This window comes from Anastrepha ludens, chromosome 5 (genome assembly GCF_028408465.1).
Source record: "Anastrepha ludens isolate Willacy chromosome 5, idAnaLude1.1, whole genome shotgun sequence".
Taxonomy (NCBI): Eukaryota; Metazoa; Arthropoda; class Insecta; order Diptera; family Tephritidae; genus Anastrepha; species Anastrepha ludens.
The window spans coordinates 67243224-67255516 of NC_071501.1; the positions used below are offsets into that span (position 1 = coordinate 67243224).

Sequence of the window (12293 nt, forward strand, 5' to 3'; positions counted from 1 at the left end):
CTATGTAAAGAAAGAATGGGAAAAGAGAACTAACTTTATTCCGGGATCGAAGAACATTCTACACAAACCATTGATAGAACCTTCAAAATATCTGCTACCACCACTGCATATTAAACTAGGACTTATGAAACAGTATGTTAAAGCTTTGGATAAAGAGAAAGACTGTTTTCGATACTTGCAAGAAAAGTTTCCCGCAATAAGTGATGCTAAGTTGAAAGAGGGTATTTTTGATGGTCCACAAATTCGCCGACTTTTTGAAGATGCCAATTTTATTACAAGCATGGACAACACTGAAGAAGCAGCTTGGCGAAGTTTGAAAAATGTTTCTCAAAACTTTTTAGGAAATTCGAAAAGTAAGGATTACGAGAATATAGTTAACGGGTTACTAGAAAATTACAAAAACTTGGGGTGTTTAATGAACTTAAAATTGCACTTCTTACACTCTCACCTCGACTACTTTCCTGAAAATCTAGGAGATTACAGTGAAGAACAAGGTGAACGATTCCATCAAGACATAAGTGAAATGGAGAATCGGTATCAGGGAAGATGGGATGTCAACATGATGGCGGATTTTTGCTAGATGTTACAGAGAGACGACAAAAAGAAGAACAAGAAGAGAAATAGAAATCCATTACATAGATCGTTTGAAGAAAAAAGAGTACGTTACAAAAGAAGAAGAACAGTGTAAGAGCAGCATTTCTCACATATTTTTCCATCTCTATCATAAGCACTCAATGAAAAATAAATGAAAAAAATTTTGGGGGTGTACGGGCAAAACAAACCCCGGATTCGGATTCAGTGCGTCAAAATACACTGAAATCTGGTATAATACACTCATAAGAAAAGTTTTTAAAATTGACAAACGTCTATAAATGCGATTTTCAGCGATTTTTCATGGGGTTTCACGGTTTTTCGCTATTTACTTAAAATTTTGGGGGTTAACGGGCAAAACGGACACCGAATTCGGATTCAGCGCGTCAAAATACATAGGGATATATGGGTCTAGTCAAAAGTACTCCCCACTTTTTTTTTTTTGTGTGCCGGTGTAATGAGTCAACAACAGTCAGCATATTGATGGTCGAAATAGGTGTAATGTAGAAGTAAGAAACATTATGTAATTAATCTTAAGTTGAGCGTAAACGAATAAAGACAAATGAATCGGACAATAGTCCGATTGTCTTTTTTAAAAATTAAAATCGAAATGTAAAACATTAACTGGCGCCCGAGCAGGGACCGGTTAAAGTTCGCGTATCGGTAGTGAGTGGAAAAAAAATAATAACGCCTGTAAGAAAAAAAAACAGCCGAAGTATCTACGCGCGAAATTCTTAAAATTAATAAGTGACGATAAAACGCCTGTGAGAAAAAATAAAATAAAAAAAACAGCCGAAAATCAACGCGCGGACACTCACAAAAGGAAATTCACATCACGCATATAAAGTGGAATAGGTTGCAACAAGGACATTGGTCTGCGTGCAAAAGAAGTGGAATAATTCCAAAAGGACCACGCATGCGAAGTAGGTATACCACAAGGAACGTGAACAAAAGAGCCGGTCCAGAAGACAGCAGCGTTAAATTCCTGTAGGACAGAAACGCACTCCTCTTCAAAGAGTGTTTGGTGGTACCACGAGTAGCTGCAGCAAAAGGGAAATTATACCGCAACACCAGGAGGACTTAAGTAAGTTATTTTAAGTATATAAATTAAGAAAATATTTAACAAATGGAGAAAAAGTGTAAAAAATGTATTTGAACAAACTAAAAAGGAAGATTTAAACCAAGAAGGTTATTAAGCTAACCAAAATAGTGAACAAATTGTAACATTAAATTTTAAACAAGGATAACATTAACTGCACATTTGAGATTAAAATTTTGTGTAATAAAAAGTAAAAGTAAAAACTTATTTAGAAATATAGAACCATCGGAAATTGTGCAACCAAAAATATTGGTTAAATATATAAAGGGGAAAAAAGAAAAAAAACGCTTATTTAACGAGATTTCTTTTCTTTTCTCATCAACTAATAATACTCACAAATATAATATCGGGCTTGTACAGCCAATAATACTGTTCAGAGCGCCATAGCATAATTAAGTGCCATCACCTACTACATTTTTTAGCTTTGCACACCGAAACCCTATGTTACATTTTATTTAACTTTATATCAAAGCTGTAAAACAAAATATACTTTGATTTTGGATTTCATTCTGTGAACACCTGCACATCTGCGTATCATTTCTTGTTTGTCTTTGTTTTTGCTATTCTTTGCTACTCGATCGAGCGCAAAAATTCTTGCGCGACGACATTTTTGGTGACCCCGACGTGATCACATAGGCACCGCTATTTGCCGATGTGAATTTGCTGTATATTGCACATAAGCACCGTACTGCTTGTACTAGAGCTGGGAAAACCATCGATGGCACCATCGATATTATCGATGGAACCGATGGAGTGCGATAAATCGATGGAAATTTTTCGATGTCGATATATCGAATTTCTTTTTGGTTCCAACACGTGTGTAAGTAAATTGCAATATATAGTAAGATTTTGTTATTAATTTTTTCTGCCTTTCTTTACATAGAGGTCTACTTTTATTCTATTAGAGTACCCTGGCAGTTCCTCTGGTAAAATGGACAAGTTTTTGACCTCATCCCGTAAGCATTTTAAAAAGAAACAATTACAGGACAATTTTTAAGAATTTTTTTTTTTTTTAGAAAAAGATCATGATACCTCTCCAACATCATCAAATGAACCATCTTGTTCAAAATCTGAACCGGAGCCTAAGCGCAAAAAGTGTATTTCCGCAGTGTGGACACATTTTGACAAATTGCAAACCAAACAACTTGCAAAATGTCATTATTGTGGCAAAGAATATAAGACAAGCGGAAACACGTCCAACTTGTTAGAGCACTTAAAACGGGCCCACCCTCTTGCCCAGCAAGTTAATAACGAAACTACGTCTTCTCAGTTAGAGCGATATTTTACACGGACAGACGTTTACGGTCCAACATCTTCCAAAAAGGAAGCAATTGACAAAGCCATTGCTGCAATGGTCGCAACGGATTTGCAACCATTTAGCGTTGTCGAAGATATTGGACTTAGAAACTTGATGAGGGTGGTGGACCATAGATACGTCATGCCCTGTCGAAAAACTCTGCGGGACACGCATATTAAAAATATGAACGAGAGGATGACGGAGAAATTGAAGGGCATTCTTGACTCCGTTGACTCGTGCGCTATCACAACAGATGCATGGACATCTCGTGCAAATGTTAGTTATCTAACTGTAACGTGTCACTTTATTTTAAATTTCGAGCTTAAGACGGCAGTGCTATCTACAAAGCCACTAATGGATGAGACAAACCATTCAAGTCTAAATATTGCCAACACATTGCGTGAAATATGCGATGAGTGGAAAGTGTTCGACAAACTGCACACCATTGTGACCGACAACGCAGCATCTATGATTAAAGCGTGCGAATTATTGAAAAAGAAACACTTACCGTGTTTTGCGCACACTCTTAATCTTGTTGTGCAAGATGCTTTAAATCTGGAAAATGTGCAAAACGTTTTAAAAATCACAAAAAGAATAGTGTCCTATTTTAAGAGTAGCGCTATTGCTTATGCAAAGTTCAAAGATGCCCAAGGCACCGAAAATCCTTGCTCTCTATTGCAAGAGGTCCCTACTCGCTGGAACAGCGCATTACAAATGATTCAGAGAGTGTTGCGGACAAGAGAGCCCCTAACTGGCACCCTTTTAAGATGCCATAATGCTCCGATTCCACTGTCAGAGGATCAATTTCGGATTTTGAAGGACTTGTGCTCGCTTTTGGAACCATTCGAAAAAGCCACAAAACATGCGTCTGCTGCAAAGGGTGTTACAATTTCATTAATTGCTCCTGCAATTTTCGCCTTATCGCAAAGTTTGGAAGAGCTCCATGAGCAGATGTTAACACCTGTAGGGAGAGAAACTTGCGAGTTTTTACAGAGCAACGTAAAAAAAAGGCTCTTCTCATATGAGAATAGATCAGCACCACGCCTTGGAACTCTTCTTGACCCACGCTTCAAAAAGGAGGGTTTCCAAAATCCGTCAAATGCCCAGCAGGCCATGTTGATGTTGGAGGGAGAGGTTCATAATATAATACAGGACGTGAGATCTAAAAATTCCACAGAGGAACTGCCAAGGAATGAGGAGACTCCATTTTTATTTAAATGCATGGCAGGAAAAATAAAAGAAAAAAACAAAAGTTCACGGGCGGGCTCAATTATTACCATTCGCCAATATATGGAGCAGCGCAATGCTCTTCATGACAGCGATCCGCTCCAATATTGGCAGGTAAGTTAAGTGTAGTTTTTTTTAACAACTTTCATAATTGTACTTTCTACAATACAGATTAACAAGGAACATTTATTTGCACTTGGACAATGCGCAATAAAATTCTTGTGTATACCAGCAAGTTCAGCTGAATCAGAGCGCACATTTAGTAAAACAGGAGCTATTGTGACGGAACGGAGAGCATGTTTAAAACCTAAACAAGTGAACACATTGGTTTTTATTAACAAAAATCAATGGCTTCTTTAAAATAACTGTGATATTGGAACGAATTGTTTTTTTTTTTTTAAATAAGAACCTCTCATTAGCATTAAGTTTGGAAATCACCTTTTGTTTTGTAGTATTTAAGAGTAGCAGCTATCCGCTGCATAGTACAATAAGGACCTCTCATTAGCATTAAGTTCGGAAATCGCCTTTTGTTTTGTAGTATTTAAGAGTAGCAGCTATCCGCTGCATAGTACAATAAGGACCTCTCATTAGCATTAAGTTTGGAAATCGCCTTTTGTTTTGTTTTTGCTTAGAGAGATTTTTGTTTTCGTTTTTTGGACTTAGGACGAGAAGTCACCCTTTTTTTTATCTTCAAGTTTAACTTGAAACAATAAATTTTGTTTTTATATTAAAGAACATTCACAAATTACAAGCTAAAATCATTTTAATATATTTTCGATGGAATTAATTTATAAAGGGCTAACTTATAGTAGTTAAATTATACGCTAGATAATTCGTACCGATGATTATAGACAAGGTCATGAGTTCTGATACTTTTGGTTGACCCTTTTTGAATATTTGAAACTTTGTAATATTGAAAAACGACACCAAAATATATATGTTGAATAACTCGTCTAAATTTTCGATGGAACCATCGATAGTATCGATGGTTTTTTCCATCGATGGAAAAAATATCGAGTGGAGCAACCATCGATGGATTCCCAGCTCTAGCTTGTACAAGTTAACCCAAACCAAGTTAACGAACTCTTTACTCCTTATATTCTTTTTAATAAAATTGCTTACTCAATTTTCATATTGATTTCTGCAATAATGCAAGTATTATAAAGTTGCTTATTTAAGTTCCTAGAATTAAGTCACGCCACAATTTTTATTAATATAAATTAAGTAGTTTACTTGTTTAAGCGGCTTTTTGGTTTATGGAAGTTAGTGAATAAAGTGCGGTCAGTTGGACCGGTAATAAAAAAATTTATATTTTTTTAGAACTTATATTTTACAAGTTCTTAACTTACATAAGCACAGTACAAAAATCTCGCGACTCAACAGTTACCTGAGTTGAATAGTCGCATTTTTTTTTTCGATGTTTGCCATGCAAACAGTTGCCGCGTACAAATCATTTTTGAATCAACAAAAAACTTTGGGAGTTTTTAATAGAGAAGCGGACTAACTTTTAAAAAATGTCGTTCTTAAAACGGAAAAGCGTAGCCTTACTACGCCAACTTAATTTGAATCAACCTAGTGTAGCGGAACTGCACGCCATGGATCATGCAGAGCTATCAGTGAAATTGGAGCAGCTAGATCGTATTCAAGATCACTTCGAGTCAACGCAATCTCAACTGGAAGATGAAGACCCTAATGAACTTGACGCCAACAATCGCGATGAATTTGCACCCTCGTTCATTAGGAACAAGGCAGCATTTACCAGAGAATTAAACAAATACAATATAATTTAAAGCTGCGATTCACCACCTAACGGGGGACCCTCCAGCTTATAATAAAAAATAAACTCTCTGCGATTCACCACCCAAGGGATCCTCCAGAGAAGTATAAAGGAAAGCATAATAAAAAATACCTTAAGAAAGCAAAAAAAAAATCCACCAAATTTAGTAAAAATTTAAAATAAAGAAATTAAAATTTCCAATTCAAATTTTTAAAACAAAAATTAAATACATTTTCAGTTTAATTTTTAGAAGCCAAAATTAAGTAAATTTTTAACAATGGCAAACCCCAATAATCTTGTCCGACCCCCTGTTCTTAACGCACCCCTACAACCAGATGTTTCCAATTCCAACTCCAATTTATTTAACATGGACCAACTGACTAACTTAGTGACAGGACTAGTGAACAATATTATAAGACAAGAAGAACGGAATTTAGTCCAGGCAGCCCTAAATCCCTATGCAAATTTTGCAAATATAACGGACGTAACTATTGACGCAAGTCACTTAAATAATATCACAGAGCTTGACAAAATACCAGACGTAGTTAGATGCCTCCGCGAATTTTCCGGTAATCCAGGAGAGTATAACTCTTGGAAGGAAAGTGTAGATCGCATCTTTCAGATCTACGAACCTCTTAATGGAACGCCCAAATGCTACGGCATCCTGAACGTTATAAGGAATAAAGTTGTGGGCAACGCCGACATTGCCCTCGAATCCTATAACACTCCGTTAGACTGAAAGGCCATTTCAAGGTGCCTTACCCTTCATTACGCTGATAAGCGAGATATAGGTACCCTTGAGTACCAAATGACTTTGTTAGTGCAGGGCAACCTCACTATCCAGGAATTCTACCAGCGTGTTTATTCCAACCCGTCCCTCATTCTAAATAAGCTGGGTTGCATGGAAATGGGTTCAGAATCCATGCATCTACTAACACGGACATATCGGGACAAAGCCCTCGACACCTTCATACGAGGACTAAAGGTGACTTGCCAAGATTTCTTGCTATGAGAGAACCAGTAGATCTTCCTCAAGCGCTTCACCTTTGCCTAAAGCTAGAGAACCAAAACTTCCGTTCTCATTACGCGTTGAACAGCAGTAGTCAAAATAGGAAGCCTCACGACTTCCGACCACCTCTCCCACCCAAAAAATTGACTAACGAATTTTATCCCCAATTGGCATATATGCCAAGACCCCAAATGCACCAACAAAACCCTCCAAATCAATACCGCCCTCAGGCTCTTATGAATAACTATCATCAGGCCCCCATTAATAACTACCGCAATAACCAACCTTAAATCAACCTCTTACTAAATCTCAACTCCCTCGGCCAGAACCAATGGACGTCGATAAGTCCCTTCATTCAAGAGCTGTTAACTATATGAACAGACCACAGATAAATAACCAAATGAAAAGAACATCAAATTTTTCACAACAAGTTCCTTTTAAACAACAGCGAAGCTTCCACATAGAAGCAGGCGAACAACAAGACTATCAGCAAGACAGACAATACAGATCAGTACTACCAACAAGACTGGACTCCAACTCCTCAGGAGTATGAAGCCGCACTTCCAGTTATTTCTACGCGGTAAGCTAAAAGAGTAATAACTAACAAAATAACATCAAAATGGCTAATACATTCAATATTAACCAATCATCATCTTTTCTCGATAGCGACAAAGATGAAGCTTCTAAACCAAATGAGTCTGACTTATTTGGAGAGGAAATGCTGTTTGCGGGCCTCGAAATTCAAGAGTTGGAAGAACCGACGACCAGTTCAAGTGTATCCATTGACTTGTACTTAGACAGTCTCTCACAGAGATTGAAGAAGTATGAGAATGAGTACAAAACTCAAGCTGATATCGTTGAAATTCATGACAACATGGAGCGAGACAAAAATCTGCAAATCAAGCAAATTGTTAATAGCGAAAGCACTTCGTGCATTTCGAAAATATTAGCAAAATCCAACATAGAAGCACGCACCAAAGTGAACACTTCATTTGGAGATTTCACAGTGTATATACCTAAAGAGCACGCAGCTCAGGAATATATACGGTGCTTCACAGGCGTAATCAAAAGGACTCAAGAGTCCGTGATTTCGCTACACTCGTTACTATTCAACACCGAATATAACGTGTATAAAACGGCTAATTCGATCATTGTTGAGACAAAAAGATCGATGAGACATTTTACTCTCAGCGAGTATCTCAAGCATGTTGTGAGTCTTATGATTCAAGCACTATGCTGGGAGAAAGTAAGAGACACCTTAATCCAACGGAATAAGAAGTTATATGGAGATGAAACCATGCAAATAGACGAATTGACAGGCGGTTTATGGATCGAAAACTGTACGGATAGAGGTGATATTATCGCTTCCAGATCAAAGCCATTATATTCAAAGTACAAGTTAGATGACCATCAAGTGCAAATGTTAATAGCTCTAGCATTTTCTCCAAAACCAAGAGAGCGAGCAGCTGCTAAGCTAAACTTGTTCTCAAAAGTTAAATCTGATATCATTACTGATATCAAGCGCAAAAGTACTAAGGTACTCGCGCAAGCATTGTCAGAGGCAGAAATGACACAAAGTGAAATTCTTTCAGTTATCTTCATAGATATTAAAACTGGAGAAGCACAGTGTCCGCATTGTAAAACGCAACTGCAAATCGATGATGTGGTCTACCATACAAAATGTCGAGTAACGACGTGGTTGGTAGAAAACTTTTTCTTTAAATACGAAGAAGAAGGAAAACTGATTAGGGTTTCGGCCAAATATTTCAGTCCAAAGCAACGCGCTCTTCTCGAGACACTCGAAAAGAAGACAGCAAAGTTGCAAGAACCATTTGTCATTAAGAGAAATGGAAAACACGCTAAAGTAAAAGTGACTACTAGCGGCGCAACTACATTATATAATGTAGAAGGCTCCACGCCAGCGCCAAACTATGTACCACGTACTTAAGCGAAAGAGCAAAGTGAATCGGGGGCCACGCCTAGCAGGATCGAGGGTACACAAATTCATCGCTCAGACTATTTAGCACATAATTATTGTGTAAATAGACATTTAATATATATATATATATGTATTACTAACGATTAGACGTAAGATAATCAAATTAGAAATATAAGATATTAATAATTTGTAAAACCCTTAAGGTCGCCTATTGATGGAATGTATGTTAATGTAAGTGTAGGCATAGTATAAGATACACCCAATAATGTAAACGTAGAGTAATGCTAAGAAGAGATGTAGTATTAAGTAAAATAAGGCAACCCTAAATGACAAATGGAAGAAAGAATAAAATGGAAGTCACTTCCGCTTGGATCGTAAAAATAGCCAGTCGTTTTATTTCTATCAGAATTTAATCGTGAGCCATCCGGCTTTAAAATATCTGGAAGTACCCTCCATTTACAAATTAAATATAAAAATTTAAAACTACACCTAGGGAAAAAAAAAAACAAAAAAGGTGGGGAAATCATATAACATAATGAGCTCGAGGGCAACACAACGGACCCAACTTGCGGTCTATGTGGCACTCCGATGCGGGGTCACCCTTAAACCAACCAACCAACCATGAAGCCGCACTAACAGCTGAAGAAAACGGACAATCAACTCAGACATACGCTGAAGGAAATTCACTCCCTGAAACCCAGGACCACATCGACATTCATTTTTTAGAATGAACAGTTCTTCGTTGCCATACGTAGAATGCAAAACGGAGAACGGAAAAATCCTCAAAATGCTTATCGATACAGGGTCAAGCAAAAATGATATCCAACCCTGCCATGTCCCAACACATATACCTAATGATGAAACATTTTTTGCAAACTCCATTGCAGGACAAATCCAAATCACTCATCATACAATTGTCAAACTTTTCGGCAAAAATGCCACAAGCTTAAAATTGTTCATACTTCCCACATTAAAATCCTTTGACGGTGTTCGCAGCAGTACTAATTGGTATTTTCGATATTCGCATCACTAAATGGCGTGATCATAACTACAACTGTAATTCTTTCAATGTACTAAAATTCTTCGTATTTCCTTCTTATTTCATTCTTATATACATATATACGAGTATGTACCAACATACATAAGTGTAGCATAAATTTTTATTGTGACAACTTAAAAACTCACTTCTACCGCGATCGTGAAACAATAAAGTTGTAAATCATTCGTTAGCGCTTATTTTTTATTCGAAATTAATTGCATACATAGGTGGTGCAAAACAGCTCCTCCTCGAAACAGACGGTATTATAGGAAACGACAGTCTAAAAGAACTTCGTGCTACAATTAACATACATGACGACACCCTGACATTGGGTAATGGCATTAGAATTGAAATTAAACAGAGCCTTTCCCCTACAGTTAATAAAAAAGATGTTAGAACTGACCATATGACAACAACACAAAAACAACATATAAATAACTTAACAAAAAGGCACCCACACCTTTTTACCGAACTGGACGAAAAACTTACTTACACCACTACGGTAGTTGGAGAAATCAGGACTTCTTCAGATACCCCAGTTTACACAAAGTACTATCCATACCCTCTCGCGATGAGAGACTTCGTTACGCAAGAAATAAAAAATTTGTTAAAGGACGGAACTACGTCCCGCTCACCGTATAACTCATCCGTTTGGGTTGTACCCAAAAAAACTAGATGCATCAGGCAAAAAGAAATACAGGTTAATAATAGATTACAGGAAATTAAATACATTGACTATAGCCGCCAAATACCCAATCCCAGAAATTAACGAAGGCATCAAACAACTAGGAAATAACAAATACTTTTCCGTTCTTGACCTGAAAAGTGGCTTCCATCAGATTCCATTAAAGGAATCCGACATTGAGAAGACAGCCTTTTCAATTAATAACGGAAAATATGAATTTACTAGACTCCCATTCGGTCTAAAGAATACACCCGCTATATTTCAGCGAGCTTTAGACGACATTTTGAAGGAACATATCGGTAAAACATGTTATGTCTATATAGACGACATAACAGTGTTTGGCAAAGACGAACAGAGCCACCTCCAAAATGTCGAAAAAATGTTTCACACGCTAGAAAAAGCGAATATGAAAGTGTGAGTTTTTTCGAAACGAAGTCGAATTTTTAGGATTCATCATATCCCCGCAAGGTATAAAAACCAATCCCGTCCAAGTGAGTGCAATTCAAAATTTTCCATGTCCAAAAACATTGAAAGACCTTAGATCTTTCTTCGGACTATCAGGCTATTATCGGCGCTTTATCAGAGATTATGCCAAGCTAGCAAAACCTCTGACCTCGCTTTTGAGAGGGGAAGATGGACGAGTGTAAAAATGCCTCCAGCAAAAAGCTAATTGCGTTCAATAGTCACGCCCTAACTGTCTTCAGGAATAAAAAACAGCGTTAACTTCAGAAGAAGTTATTTTATATAAATGAAATAAAGTGAAAAAGTAAAGAATAATTTAATACTTCTTTGTTGTACGATACGAAGGTAATAATTAAAGAGAAAACTAAACTTCTAATGACGATGATGAAAGCGATTGATAGCGTTATTAAGGTTTTAAAATCATTTTTTCTTTTTATCATCAATATTCCAGGTGCTGCCGAAAACAATACCTAAATTTTTATTTTAAAAGGTTTCCTTGTTTAAGTCAATATTATTTAGGCAATAAGACTTAGCGTTACAAAATAGTTTAAGGGTATATTTTCAATTACAACTGTGTTGAAGATTTGAGGTAAGTATGATTTTTATGAATTAAATAATCAACTCTAGAAGAACTGTTTCAAAAGGCATCGTTAAGTATGTCTAGTCCTTTTGACAGCACAGCACTTCTGTAGGTAGCGAAGAAGGCCTCCTATGGTACGTCATACAAAGACCCTCTGGAAGCCCTGCTGAGGGCCTTTCAATTTGTGCCGCAAAAAAAAAGAAGAGGGAAGGTATTTTGGAAAAGCTTTTAACCCTGCTCCGTCATCCTTCGTCAAATTTATTTTAAAATTAAAACCGGTTTTTTTAGATTGGTTTGGTCTGATTTTTCTGATAGCGTTAGTTGGTTAGAAGCTGTTGGTGGACGAAGACGTACAGCAAACAACGCACATTGTAAGTATTTTTTTTTTCGCTTATAATTTTTTGCCGTAGTCAAAATGACGAAAGATGACGTTTGTGTAACTTCCAGTTTTGACGGGGTACTTTTTTAGTACGAATAATTTTATCGTAACTCTAAAATGGCTAATCAACAATCACTAACAGATAAACAAATTGAGAAATTTCTCTCTTGTTGTGATAGCAACGATGAATTTGAAAGCGATGACAGTGA

The 12293-nt window shown here is 36.9% G+C and overlaps 1 protein-coding gene across 1 annotated transcript; it reads left to right on the forward strand.

Annotated features, from left to right (window-relative positions):
* The first annotated feature begins 2551 nt into the window (after positions 1–2551).
* LOC128864745 (E3 SUMO-protein ligase ZBED1-like) lies at positions 2552–4183 on the forward strand. Its single transcript, XM_054104500.1, has 3 exons — positions 2552–2646; positions 2707–4108; positions 4165–4183. Exons 1-3 carry the CDS (start codon positions 2622–2624, stop codon positions 4181–4183), a joined length of 1446 nt encoding a protein of 481 aa, XP_053960475.1. The 5' UTR covers positions 2552–2621.
* Positions 4184–12293: the final 8110 nt, after the last annotated feature.

Bases quoted from the DNA above. Each gene is read 5' to 3' on its own strand.
- LOC128864745 (XM_054104500.1), top strand. From the start codon at position 2,622: ATGGACAAGTTTTTGACCTCATCCC. The intron at 2,647-2,706 runs GTAAGCATTTTA...TTTTTTTTTTAG, and splicing joins CAAGTTTTTGACCTCATCCC to AAAAAGATCATGATACCTCT.